Source organism: Dermacentor silvarum, chromosome 4 (assembly GCF_013339745.2).
Source record: "Dermacentor silvarum isolate Dsil-2018 chromosome 4, BIME_Dsil_1.4, whole genome shotgun sequence".
Classification (NCBI taxonomy): domain Eukaryota; kingdom Metazoa; phylum Arthropoda; class Arachnida; order Ixodida; family Ixodidae; genus Dermacentor; species Dermacentor silvarum.
In genome coordinates, this window is record NC_051157.2 from 179468371 (window position 1) to 179493425 (window position 25055).

Below are 25055 nucleotides of genomic sequence, written 5' to 3' on the forward strand. Positions count from 1 at the left end.
TTAAGAAGTAGCATTAGAAGTCTGCGCATGTGGCAGAGGTGCAGAATTAGAAGATGAATATGCTTGACGGTCGCGGTTCTGACCAGAGAAAAAGTGCGTCCTATTTCTGTTGCGAGCTCGGTTGCCATCGGTCCGAACATGCGCAGTAGTTTCGCAAACTTCGTCCTTGCTGGCGTCATAGGCAAATCTTTTGTGGTTAACAACAAGCTTGTCGTAACGGAGCTTAAAAGAAGGTCTACCGGGCAATGATTTGGCATAGTTGAGTAGCATAGACCATCAATTCACTATTTCATTCACTTTCATTCACTCTTAATTCACTCTCATTTACTTTTCATTATCTTGGCTATATCTCTCATTATTACCTTTAATTTGACTCCAATCCCCGAACCGAACCCCTTGTATTGACCATCAATTCACTACTTGATTCACCTTCATTCACTCTTAATTCACTCTCATTTACCTTTCATTATCTTAGCTCACTCTGTCTCATCATTCCCTTTCGTTTGACTCCAATAACCCAATTGAACCCCTTTAATTGACCATCGATTCACTCTAAATTCACCTTCATTCACTCTTAATTCACTCTTTACTTTTCATTATCTTAGCTCACTCTGTCTCACCTATACCTTTCATTTGACTAATCACCAGACTAAACCCCTTATATTGACCATCAATTCACTACTTTATTCACCTTCATTCACTAATTCACTCTCATTTACTTTTCATTATTTTAGATCTCTCTGTCTCATCATTATCCTTTCGTTTGACTCCGGTCACCCAACTGAACCCCTTTTGTCGACCATCAATTCACTCTTAATTCACCATCATTCACTCTAAATTCACTCTCATTTACTTTTCAATATCTTAGCTCTCTTTGTCTCATGATTACCTATCGTTTGACTCCAATCACCCAACTGAACCCCTTTAATTGACCATCAATTCGCTATTTGATTCACCTTCATTCACTCTTAATTCACTCTCATTTATTTTCATTATATTAGCTCTCTCTGACTCATCATTACCTTTCGTTCGACTCCAATCACCCAACGGAACCCCCCTTAATTGACCACCAATTCACTTATAGTTCACCATCAATTGACTCTTCATTCACCTCATTGACCTCTCTGAATACCCATTTTTTATCGTTATGATTACCATCGTTACCCATTAGCATAATTAATTTTCGGTTATTAGCCACTTTTCGGGTTTTTCGACCCATTTTACCACTTTCGCAAGCTGATTTTTACAATTAATTTAATGACTATTAAAGTGATTAATCATGTATTTAATCGATATTCCTCATGTAATTACCTATCGATTGATATATAATGTTATGAGGTTTGTGATTACCTTATTGAGTTATCGATTTTTGTTTACATGTTTTACCGATGTTCCGCCCGCTTTTGGCTCCACTTCAAGGTCGCCTCAGAACGAGACATATGTCTTGGGCAAGAAACCCTCCAAAGGTTGCCGTGAGTCACGTGGCAGGAAAGCTATTGATCTCTCATGTGGTACTTTTATTTTGGAGCTATTAACCCCTAATCTTATCACAAAATTTCAGTCGCCCTAAAGTTCAAAGGTTGTTGAATTACGTTATGCTTGGATTAAATTCACTGGCGTTTGGATTATTTCGGCTAGCGTTTGGATTAAATTCAGCGGTGCTTGGATTAAATTGAATGGCGCTCGGATTAAAATGGCTGGCACGTGGATTAATTTGAATGGCACTCAGAGGAATTTACTGGCGCTCGGATTAAATTGACTGGCACTTGGATTAAATTGAGCGGGCAAACCTGTAGTTAGACATGAATGACGGTCAAGCTCTCACTAAATTTCCCACAGATAGGAGGTTCATCGCCGGTCAACAAGTGGTTGTGTGTGCCGTACGTGTGTCCTAGCCATACTCAGTCGAGGACATCGGCTTCTTGCGATTTTGTTTTCGATGGCCAAATGCCTAACTTTGGCTTAATTATATGAAGCTTATTAGACATTTCAGCATCCCAGAGGTGTTGCCAATAACGTCTTAGTTTTCTCCGCAGGAAAGGGTTCAAATCTATAGCCGGGATAGTTGCGAGGGCGTTGAGAGTTCTCGTTGCTGTGGATGTAGCTAGTTCATCGGCTATCATATTACCCGGAATGCCTCTGTGACTAGGAACCCAACATATCACCATACGCTGTTCAGCTGCATAGCTAGTGCACAAAAGCGAAGAAAGTTCAATTATTACAGGGTTTTTGTGCTTTTAGGGACATTAAAACCTTCAGTACGCTTAATGCATCTGTAAATATTATTCCCCTCTCGAAATGTTTTCCGATTTTTAAAGCTTCAAGTTAACAGTGGTTTGCTTACATTAGCAGCAGACTTTTCCGCACTCACTGCGAAGCTGTCCATGGAGGGGAGCCCACCCACAGGTCCGGCTGTGCTGGTGGATGCCTCGTCGGCTCCTTTGCCTTTGAACAGCTGTCGGCTGTTGACACTTTTCTTCTGCAGCAGCGATCAAGAAGAAGAGAAAACATTGCTACCCGCACCAAGAAACTGCTCCAAGTACATGAGCTGTACACGCGAAATGCATATTAGCCATTACAGTCAATACAGTGCCAATGGTTGCAAGAAACACTGCAAAAGCGAATGATGCCAGCCGTACTACTATTGAGAATGTACGGACTACAGGCTTTTGAAAATGCCCTGCAGTGAGGGTGCAGTGGCAGGCAGTCATTTTACTTTGTACTTGAGTTGCTTCACAGTTGCCCAAGCCTTTGCAGTGTGTTTAGAGAGGAGTTGAGGGACAATGCTCCTCAACGAGCGCCTCTTCCGCACAGTCGGTTGACAACTGTAGAACATGTCAGCCTACAAGGAAGTTTTCGTTGTAGCAAGCAAAGTATTCCACACTGCCATGGCTAACTGATTGTGCCTTCTCTATTGATCAAACAATTTAGTCCCTGACTGATTATTTTGACACCAATAATTCGGACGCGCCCGACTACTTCGAAAGTTCTGTGGGGGTGCCACTAGCCACATAAGACTTTATGTGTAAGGATTACCAATATTTTAGACGCCTTGCTGTGCACTGTGCGACCAAGTGCTAATTTGGCTGCCGAGTTTTGCAGAAATCGCAATATATTTGTTCTATAACATCGCCGGCGTCTCTTCGAAACATGAACTAGCAAAGCAGTTGCCGATGAAGATTCGCTGCATTCATTGATTTTACCATCGTCATGCTGTTCGTACCGATAGACGAAAGGAGTAGAGATACAGGCTGCGATTTTGTGGCAATGCCTTCTGGTCTCTCAACGACACACTTATCATCCACCATTCATGACTGACTGATCTCGTTGATAACGCATTCGGAGCATCGCTCTGACCATTGACGAAGCGCAAAAAGCTTGAAAAGGAATAGCATAAATGGCACTGCTAGAAAATCGCCGTTACGGAATGTCATACGGAGTTTCATACAATAATTACTAGTGGGTAGTGCCTACGGGAGCTGCAAGCGGGGTGTTTCAGCCAGCATGGAAATTATGGGAAATACGTCGATTTGCATAAACTTCGTCCTTCTGGCTTCAAGCGGCTTCGTGGCTCTGTAAAATCGTCATTTTAAACTAAGTACTGCGTAACAAATAATTGAATAAACATTATTAAAGGTGTCCGACATCAGGATTCGAGCCCAGGACCGCGAGTACAGAAGCCCGACATTAAAGCCATTACGCCACGGACACATGCGTCGACAGGCTGATTAGAGAGAGACAGACCCCGGCAAGTACGTGAGCTTGCTTAAAATGCTAATCCAATGAAATTCCGGCAGAATCCACCTAACAAAGAATGTCAATGTTAATGCAATTAGCATTGAAGCAACGTAGCGACACACCATCTTGCCGCCACCGAAATGTGCATGCAGCCGGTCTCCTCTCTCGCGATTCCCACTGCACATCAGGTCCGTAACCAGGGCGAGGATTAGGGAGTTCGACACCCCGCGAAATCGCTGCTGTGGCGATATACTGCTCAGCACAAATGGGGCTGTGTATGTACCTATGTACGTTTCTGCCTAACCATTTTGGCGCCAACCTTGGTCACTGGGTAGTCCGTGGTTGTATGGCTGGAGGATCGGCTGCTGTGCTAATGGAAGAGGGTTTGAAACCAATCATTTGACCAACATGGGTCACCGAGTATTCTTCGATGAACCTCTTTCTCACCGACACGGGTCCCTGTAGACGTGGGACTGGGTAGGTGTGTATTCGATGAATGAATCCAACTTGAGTAACTAGGTATGTGCCACTTTGAAGTGACAAGAAAGATCCTTTAAAATGTATTCGATGCTGCACAGAATCCAACCGACATCACAAGGGTTCCTCAAGAACAGCAACCCGACGCATTAGCAGGCTGTGCCACAAATGCACCAAGTATGCGGCAAGCGAGAGAACAATTCTCAGCATTCTCAGGCACGCTTCTCGTCTCGGAGGCCATGTTCAGACTTCTCTGAAGTGCCACTAGATGGCGCAGTGTGTCCAGAAAGAAGCGCAAGAGAGGAGCCCGGTTGCTGCGTGACTCGTTTCTCAGCGTTCGTAGGCATTGACATGCCATGCATTTCGGAGGCCACGTGCAGGCTTCGCTGCGGCCGCGCTAGATGGCGCAGAGTCTTCTTAGGAAAGCGCGAAAGAGCAATCCTGCTGCAGTACACACCTCATACATAATTTGTTTCGACAGTGGCAATACCTTGTGTCGCTATATTCCTACTATGCTAAAACGCATTAGCGTCGACAGTCATTGCGAGATGGGATTCCACCAATTTTTTTCACAAATCTTTTCATTTCAACCCCCTTTTAAAAAACCCTTTTCGCCCCTCCGTCTTGCATTCCGTCCTGCACTTACCGCAGCCTGCAAGTCGGTGTGCTAATGCACCTTTAAAGCGACTCCTTCGTCTGTAGGATAAGTGCGGACTAGAACTGACTTGCTTTCGATTTCACCGAGCACTAGAGAATCTTAAAGGATCTTTTTTTTGTCATTGCAAAGTGGCACATTCCCAGTCACGCATACCTAGTTACCGAATTTGGTCCGACGGTTGGTTTCGAACTCGGTTTAATGAGCACAGTAGCCCGATGCTCTACGCATTAGACCATTGACTTCATCATCATAGAATCAAAAAAAAGTTCACCGACAATTACGATACTCCCTAATGCGAAATTGGAGCGCAGCTCTATATGTGTTTTCATTTCGCGATATATTGGCTGGCGCGGACAATCTCCAAACGGAGTAAAGTGTGGCGCGACTGCCTCGCTAATCGGGAGATCACGAGAGGCAGCGCGTGTGTTACGCGTGGGCACGGTTCACAGCAGCTGCCATAGACAGACCTCTGCCCATACAGTGCTTTGTTTCCATATAAGGTATCGTGGGCGTTATCAGGGAACAGATGCGCGCTACTAGCTGGCACCAAATCGTAGTCATTGTTGCCGCAGAGCCAGTCTGGCGTGGCACCACACATTTCTTCTCGCGCTTTCGCCATACCCTCCCCTCCGGTTTCCTCCTCGCACTCTCTTCGCTATTGCCATCATTCATTCGTCGTTGTGCTCCGCATTCGCTCTATCATCCCTCACTGCTCATTTTGCTGAGTTACGAGGGAAGCCGACGCTCGCCGCAGAACGGGCGTACAGCTGCGCTGTAAAACATCAAGAACGCTGTACAGACCATCTATTGTTAATATTTTTACTGCATTTCGTTTTTACCACCCCCCTTCTTGCTGTAAGTGACTAAACATAAGGACTTCATAACACTACCAGTGAGGCCACTTCCTGCTTTGCAAGGCACGTTTTATTCAATCATGCCTTATCTTAAAGACAAGTGCCTTCCCCAAAACGGGCCACTAGGGTTGGAGTACACAAATAAAGCCCCCACCCCCGTTCATCCGAATAATCTTGGAGAAGGTGCTTGTTCCAGTCGTACCTGGGCCTTCAGTGAGCGCTGCCGGGTGCTCTTCGCAGCTGCAATGGCAGCAGCGCCAGCGCGGACCGGTGTGCCACCGTGCGCCACCAGGGTGTTCTTGCTGGCTGGTGTGGCTCCGCGCCTGCTGGATCCGAGGGTGGCACTGCTTGTTCCAAGCCGGGAAATCCTGGATGCAGTGCCGGAAGGTGTCCCACAGAGGGCCCTCTTCACGTTGCTCGACTTTGTGGGAGTGGCTTTGCGACGGCTCTCCTACAGGAGAAGTCAGCAAGCGAACCTAAGTCAACAGCACAGTGGCTGATACAACTACAATGCACCAAGAAGGGTTTTGCTGTCTGCAGGTCAAAAAACAAATGCATATCCCTTGCAGATGCTGCATGTGCGGAGGTACTATTGCGTAAAAATCAGAATTAGTACAAACGGCGATAACAACACAGTGTATTGCCGACGTTATTGAAACACTCCTGATTGGACCTATGTTGTAACATTGACTGTTTTGTTAAAGGCCCAATGCAATGAAATCTCCGACTGCGCAAAGCACCTAGTTTATTGCTGAATTCAAATGGGAGAACTGCAGTGCTCCTAGTTTCTGCTCTTTGGAGCAACACTGTCCCAATGGCAGATTGGGAGGATTGGGAGCGTGGATTTCTTATGCCAAAGACAGATCAAGAGGGGATCACAATCCGAGATTACCCTGCAAAGCAGTCCAGACCACTCCGCCGAAATGGACATATTCAACTGGAAGTCCGAGAGACAGTTCCTCCAGCAGCCATCGACGGGATAGATTTGTAGCAGTGGGCATAAAGAAGACAGAGCAAATAATACCAGACAGTAGGCATCATAGAGGTAAAGGTAAGAGAGACATAGCTTTTTGTAAGCGCAAATGTTCTTAGATAAAAAAACGAAAAAAATAAAATCAAAATTCACGTCATAAAACCATGATTTGATTATGAGGGCCGCCATAATGAGGAATTCCATATTAATTTTGACCCCCTAGGGTTCTTTGCAAATGCACAAACGGGTGTACTTGCATTTCACGCGCATAGAAATGCAGCTGGAATTCGATCCCGTGCCCTCTGGCTTAGTAGCGCAACGGCATAGCCACTACGGCGAGTGTAAAACAGTAACAGCTTTTTTCGTTTCTACTGCACTTCACTCCGCATCAGAAGCACCATACCTGTCGTACAGGTCGCTGGTCCACTTCCTCCACATCATGGTTCCACAACAGCTCGTCCTCGCAACCACTTCCGGCCGTCTACTGTTATCGCAAGCATCACGATGAAGCGCTGCTTTTCAACACCTGTTGTTTTGACAAGCACGCTGTATGCATCTCTTTCCTCAACCATCTTACTCATCGGCATGTCAAAGTTTATCAGCGTCTGATCAGCGCTTCCATTTTGCGAGCAGACAAACTTCTTCACTTGGACTCTTTAGTGTGCCGCGCCCAGCCGTGCATTGCGCGCGCACTCACTCCTATTACATCAGCGTAAAGTCCGTAAACTGCATAAAGTTACTGTTGCAGAGAGCCAGTTGTTTTTATTGCGATAGCAATTATATGGACACTTCAACCGGATTTCTGCCGTCGCCGTCGCCGTGAGGTTCCGTATAGATAAAATCTTCGCTGCGCGCCGTATGCCCGAGCGGAAGCGCTATCACGGAGACCGAACGCACTCAATCTCCGACGCGCAAGCAAGGAAGCGGGAAGCCAGCGCCGGAGGGAGTGGGGGGGGGGGGGCGCACTTCTCTGCCAACAACCGCGCTCGTCGCTCGCCCGCACCGTCGCTTATCTCCACACGGCTCTGACCTTTCTATGCGCTGTGAATTCGCCGCTCAGTTTCCGATGAAGCGATAGACCGCACGCACCTTCGCCCACTGCGGCGTATGCGCTTGCTGCCAGCGTTTTGACAGTTGTTGTCTGCAGTTATTCAGTGTGATCTATTCACGTTTGTTTGTGCGCGCTCGCACCATGCTTGTTCATTCAGTTAGTAATAGTCGGGCCACATTTTCTACGCCCGCTACACATGCAATGCTGCCCGGATCGGCAGTGCAGCGCTACAGGTGTGATCCTTCGCACGCGCTGCCCACGGAAAGTGCTTCTCATCAACACCACCATTTCACACGCGCCTTCTCGTGGTCATCGAGTCTCTCTTCATGTCGGTCTACTTACGCCGCAGCACACCTGCTTACTTAATCAATTCATGTTTACTACAATTCATATTGCTACCAAAGCCGCTCACCTTACTTCGTATGGCATTGCTGTGTTGCTATCGCATTCATTGCTGCGCCCTTAGGGCGAAACTGTGACATTTTTTTTCTCTCTCTCGAGTCTGCAAGGTGCCTTTGTGCCGGCACTGGCCCAAGTACGTGGTAAGAACAGGCTGAGCGTTATCGCAGTCGCTCTATCCATTAGGTCTCAAGCAATCGTGATAGCGTGCAGCCAGTTCTTACCGCTTGTATGCTGCCAATATTCTCTCGTCATAGCTTTGTTGTCAGCTTTTCAGTCATCAAGCCCTACGACCAAGCCGCTGTGCAACCCTGGCATATTGTCGTTCGTGTTGATGTGCAGCCTACATAAGTGGGCTGTAGAATTTTGTTTATGTAATCTTGGCATTTCTCATGCGGAATTATTAAGTACTTCCAACACAGTGAAGGACATCGAGATTTAAGTGCGCTTGCTCTAAACACATGTACCACAGTAAAGGATTCTAGTCTCTGCGGAAAAGTAAAGCACAGCCATTCGATCGTAGCACTGCACATTAGCAAAGTTAGGGTTGCAAGTATTATACAGGCGAAAACAAAACAAAAAATTTCTAGAGCAAAATTGGAGGTGTGTATTATGCGAATATACATTAGACTCTCGTTACAACGGACCCTCGTAATCCGACAACACCACCACCGTCTATGGTTGCTATGTCTGCTTTTTCCGAAGTCCCTAATATCAGAAACGTTTCACTTTCGAAACAACGTTATTGCAAAGAGTGAGTGACGAACGTGCAAAGTGCCGCAACCATGCTGCCAGTATTTTCTATACAGCTATACGAAGTAATAATAGTAGTTCTATCGGCTGTATAAAGTGGTAAACATTCACTTACTAACTAAATTATCAAGGACGGTGTCACGCGTGCACAGGTAAACATGAGCACATCTGGCTCGATGACCGCGGAAAAGCGCTGCAGTCAAAGCGCTGCAGTCTGGAAGTGCGGCAGCAGCAGCGAGCGAACTAAACGTTGAAGGCACGGCGCATACGAAGCTACCAACACTGAGCGCACTTTGTCCTTTCAAGATGAGATCGCTTTCAAGATACGGCGACCGTGCAGTAACAGCAGCCGCCGGAGTAACCCCCCCCCCCATCCCTCCCTTCCTCCCTCTCTCTCTCTACCGTGCCTCGTGCGCGAAAATGACTGCGCGCTTCCGCCCCACCTCCCTCCCTCACGTGATAGAGGGAGAGAGAGAGCCGTGATGCGGCTGACCCTCGAAAGTCTTGTCAACCCATGTCGACACGGCAAAAAAGCGCTTTATACGCCCGATTAAAAAAATTTCTACTAATGTTGTTCACTGTAGCCGATAATACGTTGTGATATGGTACGTTAAAAGCGAACCTCGTTGCAATAATAAAGTAGGCCGAGAAAACTAAGGTTGAAGTATGGTCCTTTATATCCGAAAGTCTGTTGTAGGTGCGTTCGTTGTAACGAACGCGGACTGCATATGTACGGTATGAGTTGCACAGTGGCGGTCGGTCTCCTAAAGTCATCCAAAGCATACAAATGCCACAAAGGTGTTTTAACCTTTGTAGCATTTCATGCGAACCTTCATGCGGACTGTGCACGAGAAGGATCGATGGATGGATACTATGAGCGTCTTTTTTGAAACAGCGTGGTGGGTGGGCGTGCACTTTGCACCACAGGTAATGCTACGAAGGCTGCAGTTAGCTGGCTCATTCCTTACATTTGCAACCAAGTGCGTCACATATTAACGATATCGGTTGCTTCGTGCGATTCAATGCCACAGTAACTCTCATGATTTTACGTTGCTAATTGTGAAGCGATTGTTGTACGAAACCTAGGTGTGTGGAGAGTGACCCGTTTTTGCAAACAGCAATAGCAGCGCATCACTTGCGTTCATAAACTGTATGTTGCATACTGAAAGCACATAATAGTTTGAGGCAACCTTCTGTACACAGGTTGTAGTTGTACCACATGAAGCAAATTTTCAGTAGAAAGCATTGCTGATCAAAAATCAAGTGCAGTGCGAAATTCACAGAGTGAGTTCTGTGCAATCGCACTGATGGAATTTGTTCTGCGTTGCCCGTAAGTAATACATGATTACGAAGACAAATGCTGCAAGTGTCCTCTACCCTTTCGAGGCGTTCGCGCTCTTTTTCTTCAGCATGCTTGCGCTGCTGGGAATCCAGGTGGCTGAGCAAGTCTCTACCCCACCGCGCGAATGTATCGCTCCTGCCGCTGTTGGTAGCAATGTATTTTTCAATTTCTTGTCTGAGCTGAAACCAAAATTGAAAACATCTTTGAATACCACACTGAAAAAAAAATAGTGCATAGGCTGTCAGTAAAGTGTCCAGCATCGACTGCAAAACTAGATAGACATTCAATATGTAGGAGCATTATGCAGAAATGCATTGGAGAACACGAAATGAACATTACGAGAGCTACACTGACAAGGCGACTTCAATGCTACAGGTCCAACAATATGCTATGATCAAAGCTTGTTGCGTTTCATGCTTTGACCATTGATATAATTAATGCTGGAATAACCAAATTCAACTGTTAGTGCACAATTTGCAACAGTTTTTTCTCACGTATAACCCGCGCCTTCAATTACAACAACCAGGAAAGAAGAAAAATTCCAGGCGTATAACCCGCAGAAATAAGTGCATACAATCCTCAAATGCACGCAAAAACAGTCTTAGTTCACGGATGCACAGCTCATTTACATTGTATCTTCAGCCAACGGCTCTGATCATTATTGTTTAAAAGCATCGAAGGCTTGATGAGCTAACGATAATAAATAGACAAGGTACTTTTACGCATTATTTTTAGTGCACTGGTCCGTGCGTCGTAATGCAGCGCGTACCAACCAGACACGGCATGCCATAAACAGCGTTTTCACGCTAACAAGGTGCCGGACTCACAAAACTTCATTTTATTTTTCGCAAACATATGTCACTTGTTACTTGCGTTGCGGAATGGCCTTCGAAGTGGAGATTGCAATACTAAGCCTAAATGGCCCCGTCGACTGGCCTGCAGCGAGGTGCCCTTCGTGCAAACAGAAACACTTGTGCAGCATTTTTATCTTCCAACGCATTGCGGCTGCAAATAGGCCTGTATTGAAACTGCAACATGCCAACACATTCAAGCCCGAGCCCCAAATAACATGTGAACGGTTCCCGCGTGTCTATCATCTGATGGCAACAACAGTCGACCGGGCAGACAAGTGGCTTTCAGTGCGCAGAACTCCCGACTTGATTTCCCCTCGCGTGTTAGAAACTGCACCTCGATCGCTGCTCGCAGACGATACCGTATATGACGTGCGATGGCTTTGTTAAATCCAAAACTATGACGCAAACTTTCTCGACAATAATAAACTGTGGAAGGGAAAGGAAAAAAACGGGATGGGGTCAAATTCGTTCCAATCACTCGCGGAACCCTAAGATGCCATTCGTGGAACAGAAATCGAGAACCCTTGCTTTAGACAGTCTATTTTCATTTGGATGAAAAATATCTGGGTCTCAACGAAGCCACCAGTTCCTGTTACGCATTTATCCCTTTAACCCCCAATGTCGGACCAGTTAATAACGAACTCGACAGTTCCGCGAAAAGTGGTTGTTGTGTCAGTAGTTCGTTATATATATATATATATATATATATATATATGAACTCGGCCGGGAAAACTCTCAAAAAGTGACCGCTCTGAAGCTGGCATCAGCAGTGACAGTTCGGCAGCACTTTGGACCGAAAATCAGATTTTGGGTGTCATTTATGTTCCTTGTGCATTCTTGCACTTAGTTGAAAAATTCTGTTAGAAACGTCCATCCAGAAAACGAAATGCGGCTCTTTCAAAACAGCGCCCTGTTCCGATGACGCGTCATTTCAAAACTGGAAGCGCAGCCGCCATTTTTTATTCGGGGTTATTACGATATATATTACTGCCGGCGGGGACACGACCGTATTCTGCATAAGAGATCGAAAAATTCTAGTTGACTGGAATGTAAACTTCGGAAACTACTGCGAAGGTCTCGGACAGCCTGTTCTCGGCATTATGACAGCACATCAACCACACAAGAGCCGTTCAGTTACGTTACTCGTGTCGCTTTGGGCAAAAAATGCAATGTTCGAAACGTAGAAAGTTGCTGCGAACCGTTAACAGCAATCGGCAAAGCGTTAACGAAGAATTAGCAAACCGCGATCATAACAGTGTCGTAACCGCCGCTCCTTTGCAACATTGCATGGCGCCAGCGCAGTGACTCTGGCCGCCTGAATGTCGACACACGGCAAGAATGCTTGAGCTCCTGTTCCCCTGGTGGATTTCGAAAGCGTTGAAATAGGCATAATGCACGTGCTGCCGCACGGACGAGTGCACAAAAGAGCTTTCGCTAGTGCACCTCATTTCTTCTCCATTCGGCTCTTTTCTGTGTTTTCTGCCTTCACAAGACCGAGCTGACGCCTGTGTGTGTGCCATAGCTTTGACGACATACAAAGTGCGGTTCCTGTCCCATTGCTTTAAGTGTGTTTCACCACCGCAAGAAGTCATTGCTTTAAGTGTGATTCACCACCGCAAGAAGTCAGCGTGCTGTATGCTTTAGAGTGCTCATCTGGTCACTGGAGAAGCATCTGCAAAAATCATCCAATCTGAATATTGGAGACAGGTGAGGCACTTAAAAGACTTGCTGAAGTCCAGCGTCCGTCCGTGTCCAACTCCTTTTCCTTGTGTACGCGTCCTTGTGTATTCGGCTGGTACTAATATCTGGGTCTCAACGAAGCCACCAGTTCCTGTTACGCATTTATCCCTTTAACCCCCAATGTCGGACCAGTTAATAACGAACTCGACAGTTCCGCGAAAAGTGGTTGTTGTGTCAGTAGTTCGTTATATATATATATATATATATATATGTATATGTGAGGGCGCCTATATATATATATATATATATATATATATATAGGCGCCCTCTTTGAAGTTCATCATGGACCAACTGGCCCAATAATGAACCTCACGACTACGGCGGCTTGCGTTATAAGCGGTCTATGCTGTAGCCGGTAAAAGCGTAACTGTATTGGGTCATTTATTGCACTCTCGCTCAAGAATGTTGCCGCCGGCAAATCGTATTAAACGGAATTGTATCAACGTTCTGACCAACATGTTCACGGGAGCCATATCTACAATTTGGCAACATTTTTTATTATGTTCAAAAGGTGTTCTGCGAATCATCTCTGAAGGATGGATTAACCGGCAATTTTGGGTGGATAGCTGAACGGTTGTGATGCGATAGCCATCCCACACGCGAAGTCGGCGCCACAAACTGGACCGAGTGTCACCACCCTACCCACGGGAATGAACTTTGCACGTGCAAGCGCTCGAGCGTAGCAGCAGTGGGTGGTCGCATGTACTTTGCAGCCGAGACGCAGCCGAGAAGAGGAGCAGAGAAGATGCATTGGCTTGGTTCGCCATCAACATTTGAGAGACGAGAGAGAGAGGGGAATTCAGCTCGCGAGAGGGGAAGGCGGTTTAGCACTCAACCGGGTCCCTCCGACAGTTGTTCAACTGTCGGAGGGACCCGGTTGAGTGCTAAAACGCCTTCCCCTCCCGTTGCCCAGCAGACGCACACAAGTCTGCCTGCAGTCTCTCCTCGATCAATCCATTGAGCGACACTAAAAAGCCAGCATGCAGTTTCCGTCGAACCCTGTATAAGAGACGATTTGCAATGTTCTCGCATGCCGGATGCCTTACAACCGGGCAGGTTGCCATTTTTATTGGACGCATGTTTGTGTGCCGTGCTTGGTGCCGTTTCTTGATGCCCTTGCTGGCGTTTCTCGCTCGCACAATCAGGACCGCTTCCCGAACCAAATGTTAACAGCCGTAAAGAAATTTGGCCTGACCATGGCAAGAACGCTATTCGCATTAAAAGGGGCATCGGCAATTTTGGCCGATATTTTTGTAATGAACGATGTAATTGCATTTTTTGGGATCTGATGGCTGCTATAAAAAACAAGCTCCCCTGATGGCTCCCGTACGATTTGGGAATATAAACAACTTGAAATAACGCAAGTTTGGGCATGATGGTGGTTCATTTCTGCATCTAGCGCACAACACAAGACAAGGACAGAGTGAAAACCGATGAAGACGGGCAACAAAGACAGACGTAGCGCCCGTCTTCATTGGTTTTCACTCTGTCCTTGTCTTGTGTTGCGCGCTAGATGCAGAAAAAGTGAGTTAGGCCGTAGGCTGGCTGGTTAATCCAGCGTTGACATCACTCGCACCGATCCCCAAGTCGTACACACAACACCCAATTCCCACAGCTGCAGGCACATACCCTCGGGAGCTCGATCTGCAGCCGCTGCCTCTCCTTGGTTTCATGAAGGAGGCGCCCTCCGCGGTTCATCAGTCGAGCTGGGTCCGCGGCAAGCTTCTCCAGCTCGAGAGATCGCAACCACAGGGCTTCGTGACGCTCCGCCTTGGCTATGATGCCCTTGTGTCGGCATAAAAATTTTTCAGGGACTTCAGTTCATCTTCTAACTTTTCCAGGTGTTGCTCGGTGATATCTGGAAAGGCGCATGGCTAACATGAACAAAAGTCATTCCAGATACAGAGCACAAGAATCTTGGAAAGACCACTGTAGCGCAAAAGACAAGACACCAGAAGTGCCCGTAATGTTGTCCAGTGTGGTCTTGTGTCTGCGATATTTGCGCTATTATGGCCTAACCAATAAACCAACCAGCCCAAAAACAAGATATCTTGAGAGAACAAGAGGATAGCTCCCTGACATTCACGAAGTCCTGGTTACAATCTTGAGAGAACAAGAGATAGCTTCCTGACATTCACGAAGTCCTGGTTACAATGCACAAAGTCAGCTGACGACAACGTGTTATGTCCATGTTTTCTCGTGTGGCCAGTCTGAACCGTGCCAAAACAACCTGTGCCGTGTGCTTTTGTTTGGCTCTTTCAGAAGTGTGATGGCCAAGAACTGTAATAGTAAGTGCAATAGCTGTGTGCCCCAGTGAACAAACCGGAAAGTTGATCAAAACCCAGAAAGTTGAACCGCAGTCGGCAAGTGAACATGCCGAACATGCAGATTCCGTGTGACAACATTGATTGCACAGTTGCATATTTGTGGCGATGCAAAGCTTGCATGTGCAGAATATTTTCTGCGCACATAGCGCACACCGAAATTTAAGCAAATTATACAGTGCAGTCCGGGCACAGAATTTTGGGAAATTTCACCTCCGTCTGTGATTTCACAGCAGCATGTGCCACGCCGACGTGAAGATAACAATGAGATAAAGAATTGCAGCCATTCCAACAATTTCTCATCAAGTTGGTGTCCTTCCGCAGTGTGGAGCTCCCGCACTTGAAGAACACCAGGTCATAAGCGCGCTTGTACTTCTTTTACCAATAGGTGTGTACAAAGTGACAGCACTTGTCGGCCTCCCACAGCAGCGGCAAATACTAGACTACATTACCACAGCCCTGGTGAGACAAGAGATGCCCAGAAACCTTTGTAATCTCTCGGGGCCCCCTTTTTAGACGAGAATCCCTAGAAATAGCTGCGCGCTGGGCCAGGGGACACCTCTACCTGTCAGAAAGACTGGTGGATTCCCAGTGACACTGATATTTGATGAAAGTATGTCCCACATACGAGGCTGTCACTTAGCCATTGCACCACTACACAGATAAGATTTGATTGAGTTAAACAGGATTTCAAGCTGTGCGAGCTTAAATTATTGCAAGTCGGCTGTATAACATAACCAATTTGGCCCAACACCAGCAGGACACCCGATTTCCCGCGTTCATGGTTATGTTTTGTTCTTTTAATAAAGCTCAAGGTACTCACTGCGATATCTACAAATGAGAAAAAAAGTATCAGCAGCTGGTAGCAGAGGTGGGGAAAATGAAACAGTTTTTGAGCAATTTTCCGAGCAGAATAATGTTGGCTTTGGTACAGAATAAGTATTTTGAATTTGGAGCAGGTTAAAAGGGGGCAGGCTGGAAGGACAGTTTTGGAGCAGCTCAATCAAGTAATCGCAATGTTTAAGCTAGTTCTATAATTTTCGAAAACTCCCTGCAGGGTTTTTAAAAACTGCCTTATAAAAATCAAACTTCACAGGCCCACATTGTGCCGCTTTCTAGCGTTTGCCAATTCCAGTGAAGTCCCATCAATTACAGCTCCTTAAATTGAAGGAAGTAACACGAACAGCATTTTGGGTCCTGTCACAGCACCAGGTATTTAACTGAAGAAAAAAATTTCTGCGGGAACAGTAAATGTCAATGTTAATGCGATTAGCATCGGAACAATGTAGCAACGCAGTAATGCCACTGCTGAAATGCATCATGTACGAGGCGCGTATCGCATCCAGGATCCTCTGTAGCGCTTCGATGATGATTAAATGGCATCGCCTTTGTAACAGGGCGTTGACAAATCACCTAACCTACTTGATTTATTCAGGTATGCTATTGTCACGCATACTTTCGGAAATGAAGATCCTTGGACCATGGCCGTATGCGTCGATGGCACAGAAAGCCACGAAAGCCTTGTTGCACTACCTCAAGTCGACAGGTCTTGGCGACCGTCTGTAGACTTCGTGCGAAGTGTCAAATGTGCGCGAAACTGTGCTCTCTCTATTTCCTTTCTCTCTCTTTTCATCCCTATACCCCTTTCCCCAGTGCAGGGTAGCAAACCGGACGTGCGTCTTGTTAACCTCCCTGCCTTTCCTCTCTTCTATTTCTCTCTCTCTCTCTGTTTATCTTTCTCGAGTGACCGCGTATCACAGTCAACAAATGTCATGGTTCAGCGCAGGACGCGCCTGCATGTATCGGTAGTTTCTCGAATGTTATCGATGGTTCTATCCGCTGTCTGTTGTCGCCAAACCTTCTGTAATACGATTGCATGTATGCGCGATGCCAATTGTGCAGTACTTTCTGCAATACACGCGGGCACCAGCGTTTACTCTGGAACCTTCGATGACTCTTGAATAAAAGCCGACGCGCTTCACCCGATCAGATTTCACTGACCGCCGACTGTGTTCGCTGCTGTCGTTCTTCGAGTGTAGCCTATTTTTGTGGGCACACGCTTGCCCAATAAAAAGCTAATTTCGTCATTCACAGTATTGCCGTTTTCATCATTACTACATGACACTATACATATTTTTTACCTAGCATTTTTTCTCTCTAGACAAGAGGTGCCATTTAGCGGCGGCACCGTGAAGTGCGCACATGGCCTCCGAGATGCGTGGCGCGGTGGTGCATGCTAACCCTGAGAATTTCTTGGTTGCTCACAGGCCCGCGGCCTTGAGGAACCTGTGTGGCGTGGGTTCTGATTCCGCCCAGCCTACTGAAAAGTGGCATGCATTACCGTATTTTTGCGCATATCGTCTTCAGCCTATATTTATGTCCACTGCAGGACGAAGGCCTCTCCCTGCGATCTCCAACTGCCCCTGTCTTACACTAACAAATTCCAACTTGCGCCTGCAAATTTCCTGCTCCAAAAATTCAAGATATTTAACAGTAAAGTCGGAGTGCGAGAATACGATGCGCATGAATATGCACATTCATGGCAGAGTTGCGCGCGCTGCCGTGAAGCCACACCTCAAGGCAAGGTTCTCCGCCTTTCAGAGTTTCGTTATCTATTGGGAACCCCGCCCCTCTCCCCACCTCTGCGTGTTGACGCTCCCTTCTCCCCTACTGCGTGGTCGCCTAACCTCCTCCTCCTTACGGGTTGCCATTTTGTGTTCAGTAGTTAGCGAATAGTGCACGTGGAGCTGACAGACTCGTACGTCACCCGCTCCCGTTGCGCTCCCTCGGTCCATGTGAAGTGCTCGGTCCATGTGAAGAGCCAAATCACCGTGGGATTTTTGGTTAAGTCGCGTTTGCTCCGTCGCCATTGCCCATGTGAGGCCTGCTGCATCTGATGTCATCACCTGTCGTATGAATACTAGCTGCGAGGTGACCCCATACATGTCACGTGACTGAATCGTCCATGATCACGTCTATCGTGTGAATCTGGCTTTATCAGCGTTGCCAAAATGTCGCAGTTTCGCCCGAAAGGCGAAGCATCAATTGCGATAGCAAATTAGCAGAGAGCTATTCGGGGTAGGGATAGTAGTTTTATCGGCTGCATAAACTTGGAAACATTTGGACTACCTGAATTAACAAGCGTGGTGTCAGCACGCACAAGCAAACAAGAATAGATCACACCGAATAACCGCAGGCAACGTCAAAAACGCTGGCAGCAAGCGCAGCCGCCGCAGCGGGCGAATTGTTCGCGCGGTCAATCGCTTCAACGGAAAGTGAGCCGCGAATGCACAGCGCATACAAAGGTCAGAGCCGTGTGGAGATAAGAGACGGTGCGGGCGACCGCCAGCGCCGGGCAAAGTGCAGAGTAGAAGTTGGCAGAGAAGCTGCCCCCCCCCCCTACTTATCGCGCTGCCTTCCCGCTTTCTTGCTTTCGCGTGGGAGATTGAGTGGCCAGTTCCCCTTGCGCCCGATTCCAAGATAAGCATTTGGTGAAGCAGCACAGCGTCGCCCCGCCTCCCTCCCTCCCTCCCATATCCCCACGGCCTTTCGCGCGACGGTCGCGTTTGCTTTCCGCAGTGCGTTCGCTCTCCGTGATAGCGCGCGCTTTCACTCGCGCATACGGCGCTCGGCGACGGTTTGTTTTATCGCCCTTGGAATCTATACGGAACCTCACGGCGACGGCGACGACGATGGCGACGCCGACGGTAGAAATCCAGTTGAAATGTCCATATAATTGCTATCGCAATAAAATAGGAGGGGGGGTCCCAAGCCACTGGCCGAAGATATGATGTGGACGAGTCGTGTATCCGCGAATGGAGACTTGAGCGCTGTTGTATGCAGTTATTTTCGTAGGTTATATATGCGGATTTGCTTTTCTTTCTGCGTTGGGGTGCGGGTTATACGCGGTGGCGAGTTATACGCAGTGGCGGTGCCGCGGTACTAACCGCAGCTAAAATCTTTATCAAGCCTTATGAGGTTTCTAGTGTGAGCTTTTTCATGCCTATCACTATCCATCAGCACAAACATATGCGTGCAGTTCACCTTTTCTGTTTTAGTTTCCATGTTAACCCTTTAAGACGCTGTGTACACAATTGTATATGCCAAGAAAGTGCGGCAACAGCAATAGCATGATGAAAGTAATAGTATGTATGTATGTATGTATGTATGTATGTATGTATGCATGTATGTATGTATGTATGTATGCATGTATGTATGTATGCATGCATGCATGCATGTATGCATGTATGTATGTATGTGTCACATCTTAAAACTTTTCTGGAAGTTGAAATTGTGCTGCAAGTTTCAATAAACGTTTCAAAATGTTTTAGTAAAACGAGTGCGAAGATAGACAGTTGTTTGTACTTGTGTGTACGTGTGTGTACGGTGCGAGTATATCGTATGTAGTGGGTGTACTCCTTTCATTGTTTTTCACAGTGTGTTGCATCAGGCATAATTTTCAAGTGCCTGGATGAGTGCTTTTCGAGCCTTCTAGACATGAAATAGTTGATGTTCTCATATATAATGTTCCTATAGTGAGTTTTCACACGGAGTCGGACGTTCTGTAAACTTGACAAAAAAAATTCTGCAGCTGCATGTTTTTTAATATTATGAATATACAAGAAATGCGGTGAAAGTAAGTTTTCAGTGAACAGAATCATTAGTGTCCGAAAAGGTTAAACTACACTTGTACCGTTACAGAAAAAAAGTAACCGATTACAAACAGAATTACTCCATTCAACGAAGTAATTGATAACAGTTACCAATTACTGTTGCTCGAAAGTAATTAAAGAATTATCTATATTAATTGATAATTTCTACGTTACTTACCTTGGAACTTTTATTAACATTCCATAGATAAAATAAACACAACGTGTAATTGGCCTTGCCCTTTCCAGTTAATTCTATGCTGGCCTTCATACGATGCTTATCTGCACTAAGAATTGCTTCTAAGATGTTTCTCAGTCATCGTCCCTCGTTTTTGTTTGGAAGACATCAGCAGCAACACTCAAAACTTGCTCGAGGTGGAAAAACAGGGAAAGACAGGATGCTTAGGCAGTTTGCTTGATGTGTGCACTGGGGGTAGGGCAGTGTTGTAACGTATAGGAATCTTGCGCACAATATTGTGGTTACTCAGCACCTAGATAACTTATGAAGCCGGTTGGGCCAGTGAAAAGCTGTAAAAATCATATGTATGTAAATTACTGGCCCTAACGTCCTAAGTGGCCTTCGCTAGCTATCAAGACCTACCCACACCTGTTCCAATTTATCGGCGAACATCTGGTGGAGTGTTAAGATCAGGCAACGATTATGCTGAGCATCCGGGCTCGCCTGTCTGAAAATGCACATTCGGGAGGCTGCTGCGTGGCGTGATCTCGGGCGCTGTACTGCAGTTCTTGCAAATTCAAGTTCTCAACGCTATACTGCTTGTTACAGCTTTCCTCGTCAATAAAGTATCTGGTTACTAAAAAGCAATGGAATTACAAGTAATGAATTACATGTATTCCGCTACGTACAAGTCTGTGTTAAACAGCTTATTTATTTTAAGGACATAAATGGTTTAAGGCTTAAGGACGTAAACGCTACGGCCACCGCATACCAAAATATTTGCAGCGAGGCCTCTACTAGTATGCTTTAGCACATAACAGAACAAAAGCAGTAACATTCATGGGTGCTTCCAATGAATTTAAATCGTACGTCCTTGGACTTAAACACGACCTTCGCATCTGCTGCGGTGTCCTCACACTCCATTCAAAACTTTTGCATTTTAATTTATATTTCGCAACATGGCACGTAGAAAATGTTGCATATTGGCACAGCTGTACGACTCCTGCAGTAGCAATGAGAACAATGTCCTTTCTCCAGTTTTGCACAAAACCGTGCCTACAAACAATAGAGCCCACCTTCACAGTCATCGTCGTCGTCGACACTGTTTGGTCGACAGCACTTTTTTTCCAGGTCAACAATTCGTCCTTGACCCGGTTAATAAACTCCTGAAGGCGCTCTCGCTTCATCTGGTCATAGTTGTACAGCTTGTCCTTGAGCTGCAAGGCAAGGAGAACATCGAAAAGTGTGAGAACACAGCCAAACAAGCATGTTCTGACACCAGTTGCAGCGCAGACACACCAAGGATCGGTCAACTTCCGTTTTTGTGAGCATGCTGGCAGAGCGCTGGAGGCCTCTAATTTCACACAATGCACGTCATTCGATGAAAGCAGGGTGAAATGCTGCGTTCTTTAGAAGCATCGACTAGCGTCTTATGAAAGGCGCTCTTGCCTGTCAATCTTAGAATTGACAAAAAATAATAATAAAATGCTAGTAAGAGCAAAGAGGAAAAAATCCTACAACTTGACGAAACCAGCTAAAAATTGATTAGTCAATATTTTGATTGTCTATTAACCGTTTGCTAACTTTGTTCCGTAGAGATGCTGTGGACAGGCACTCTACCCGTATACAGTTTATTCATGAAATATTCGCATGACTGCAGCCCAAACTGTGGCCGCTGTTATTTGTTCATTCTATATTTGGTGTCACTGCTGCAGGTTCTTCAGAATATGTGACGGTTCCGGAAAAATTGGGTCAGCAACTGTATTTATGTTCTTTGCAAATCAATTTTGGCTTTAAACTAGACAGAAAAGAAATCAAATTTTGAACAACAACAATAAATCTAATAAAGCGACGTTTTGCAATAAAATCACAAACATTAGCACTTATGCACGTTACATGAAATGAAAGCAAGGGTGGGACTGCCTAAATTCATTTTGGTGCAACGTTTGGTGCAAGTTAAATTACGTTTTAGAGCAGTTTGTAGCAGAATTAATTTTATTTTGAAGCAGGCCAATCTGAATTTTGGGGGAATAATGGAATATGGCAGCGCCCTTCAAAAGCACGACTACACACACAATAAACGAACACAAAGCGCATAGTAGAAGCTCGCTTTGTAGCTAAAGCTAACTTGAATATGGAAGAGTGAGTCTAACGGAGGCACGGTGCATGCTTTTCTGTAAAGCCGAAAACATTGGTGGCAATATCCAAAGTTCGGCATTTCGAAGTTCGCAGTACGGAAATATTTTTACCTTAAAACAAGAAGGTATCAGCAGGGGATTCCAGAAAAGTTCACTAATGTGGTGTTCGTAGTAGCGAGGCTTTACTGTACTGAAGGAAGCAGTTATCTGATAAAAAGCAATCTTTCACTGTTCTTTGGTGGTGCAAGGCAGGCTTTCCCAAAGATTTTGGCTGATTTCTATTGTAATTCCGTGCACCCTACAGTGAAATTGGGAAGCTGGTGTCGATAGCGAGATAAGTGATTGTTGCATTTCAAGTGGTTGGACGTCAAGCAAGTTCATGGGTCCACTTGCCCACAAAGCATTGGTTGTTGAGTCCATCAAATGTTGCACAGTGAAAGGAAAAGAAAGGCTCCAAATAAAATGCGAGGTGCTTTCTTGAACTAACAAATACAGTCGACATTTAGCAGTAAATGCAGTAAAGCAGGTCACAAGTGACAAGTTAACTTCACAATCAAGCCAAAATTGATCTGCTCTCCAAAATTTCCATCAATGCTCCACGACTGAGGCAATACAGATGACCTTCACCCTATGAGGGTTCGGAAATCGTCAAACACTAGAGAGGTTTAGCTTGTCCGGTAATCGGGTAAGCGCGAGCGGACCGGGCGTTGGGGCGTTTTGCCGGAACCGTAAACGTGAGCGGCCTGTATGGTGCTACCACCTGGTGGCGCAGAAATCAAACAGACAAAAATACCTAATATTGCAGTAACCAAATGCATTCTACTTCGCTGCTGATGTAAATGTTCGACAGTGGCGTAATCGTATTGCGGCCGAAAAGTTACACCAGCAGAGAAGAATACACATGGTTACTGCAATATTAGCTGTGTTTTGTCTGTTTGATTTCTTCGCCACCTGGTGGCAGCACCATACCGGCCGCTCACGTTTACGGTTCTGACAAAACGCCCCAACGCCCGGTCCGCCCACCAGTACCGCACCCAGGATCTCTGCCAGGGGGGTTGAAAGTTTGCCAATGCCATCTAAACAGCACTAATTTCGATTTCTTCACGGGAAATTGTCAAACAAATGCGCTTTTTGCGAGTGTGCCGACGATTGCGCGTCTTCCATCTTAGTTGCAATACTCAAATGCGTAAGGAAAGAAAAGGGGTTAAAGAAAAGGGGGGGGTTACAACGCCCCAATTCCCCCCCCCCCATCGGTGCGCCACTGCCGCCCACGTTTACTCGACTACCGGACAAGCTAAACCTCTGTACTAATACACTTACCTAGATTTGGGAGAGCACGTATGAGAGCCTACTTAAAGTGAGGGGAGTGATGGTGTGTTCTATTTGCCCACATGGATAATAGACCAACCACTTTTTCTGCTGCCCTGATGCAAACAGCAAAGAACAGCAGTAGCCCTCATAAGGCGAGACCAGTGACTTGACAAAAAAGGAGACCCTTGCACATGCGCAACGTAAAAGCATCGAACCACACCTCCCAACCCACTCATGAATTTCGGGCAAGGACTTTGGGCAAGCAATCAATGAAACTAATAATTTCCCACACCACCACCACAACTTTGGCTCCTCAGAGAGTTGCATGCATATATTTCAGATGCTGCCCTTTTGTCATCGATGCTTTAGTACAGTTATAGTTGCCACGACAGCCTTGTTCTAAATGGCCCCGAAGGAAACCGAGCATCATACCGCAGCCATTGTCGCAGGAGTGAGGTCACTGTTGGTGTTCCGAATGTGGTCCTGCTCTTCGGGTGGGATGTCCAGCCGGTCAAAAAACAGGGCCAGTTGGTCCAGCAGGGCCGCAAGCTCCCGGCGCCTCGCCTCTTCCAGCTGCTTCAGCTGACCATGCAAGCACATACATAAGGCCTCCAAGAATGTCTTGGTGGCAGCTTCAAGGTGCCAGGTCGGCCTAGTCAGGACCTATCAAGTGCGGTTGACAAGATGGGCTCGACCTATTCATCATCATCATCATCAGCCTATATTTATGTCCACTGCAGGACGAAGGCCTCTCCCTGCGATCTCCAATTACCCCTGTCTTGCGCTAGCGTATTCCAACTTGCGCCTGCGAATTTCCTAACCTCATCATCCCACCTGACTTTCGGCCGTCCTCGACTGCGCTTCCCTTCTCTTGGTATCCATTCTGTAACCCTAATGGTCCACCGGTTATCCATCCTACGCATTACATGGCCTGCCCAGCTCCATTTCTTCCGCTTAATGTCAACTAGAATATCGTCTACCCCCGTTTGTTCTCTGATCCACACCGCTCTCTTCCTGTCTCTTAACGTTACTCCTAAGATTTTTCGTTCCATTGCTCTTTGTGCGGTCCTTAACTTGTTCTCGAGCTTCTTTGTTAACCTCCAAGTTTCTGCCCCGTATGTTAGCACCGGTAGAATGCAATGATTGTACACTTTTCTTTTCAACGACAGTGGTAAGCTCCCAGTCAGGATTTGGCAATGCCTGCCGTATGCACTCCAACCTAATTTTATTCTTCTGTAAATTTCTTTCTCATGATCAGGGTCCCCTGTGAGTAATTGACCTAGATAAACATATTCCTTTACAGATTCTAGAGGCTGACTGGCGATCCTGAATTCTTGTTCGCTTGCCAGGCTATTGAACATTATCTTTGTCTTCTGCATATTCATCTTCAACCCAATTCTTGCACTTTCTCGATGAAGGTCCTCAATCATTTGTTGTAATTCCTCTCCATTGTTGCTCAATAGGACAATGTCATCTGCAAACCGAAGGTTGTTGAGATATTCGCCATCGATCCTCACTCCTAATTCTTCCCAGTCTAAGAGCTTGAATACTTCTTCTAAGCATGCAGTGAATAGCATTGGAGAGATTGTGTCTCCTTGCCTGACCCCTTTCTTGAT

At 46.2% G+C, this 25055-nt stretch overlaps 1 protein-coding gene across 1 annotated transcript; it reads right to left on the reverse strand.

Annotated features, from left to right (window-relative positions):
• Positions 1-21322, reverse strand: LOC119449076 (protein regulator of cytokinesis 1). Its single transcript, XM_049666632.1, has 7 exons — positions 21290-21322; positions 21067-21207; positions 14469-14624; positions 10281-10424; positions 5930-6178; positions 2372-2479; positions 1-21 (listed from the first exon to the last, which is right to left on the reverse strand). The coding sequence occupies exons 1-7, from the start codon at positions 21320-21322 to the stop codon at positions 1-3; spliced, it is 852 nt and encodes a 283-aa protein (XP_049522589.1).
• Positions 21323-25055: the final 3733 nt, after the last annotated feature.

Excerpts from the sequence above, each read along its gene's own strand:
- LOC119449076 (XM_049666632.1), bottom strand. The coding sequence starts at position 21,322 with ATGCTCACAAAAACGGAAGTTGACCGATCCTTG. Across the intron at positions 14,625-21,066 it reads CGACGACGATGACTGTGAAG|GGCATCATAGCCAAGGCGGA; the intron begins GTGGGCTCTATT and ends TGCCGACACAAG. Across the intron at positions 22-2,371 it reads CCTCCATGGACAGCTTCGCA|ACTTCTAATGCTACTTCTTA; the intron begins GTGAGTGCGGAA and ends CCACATGCGCAG.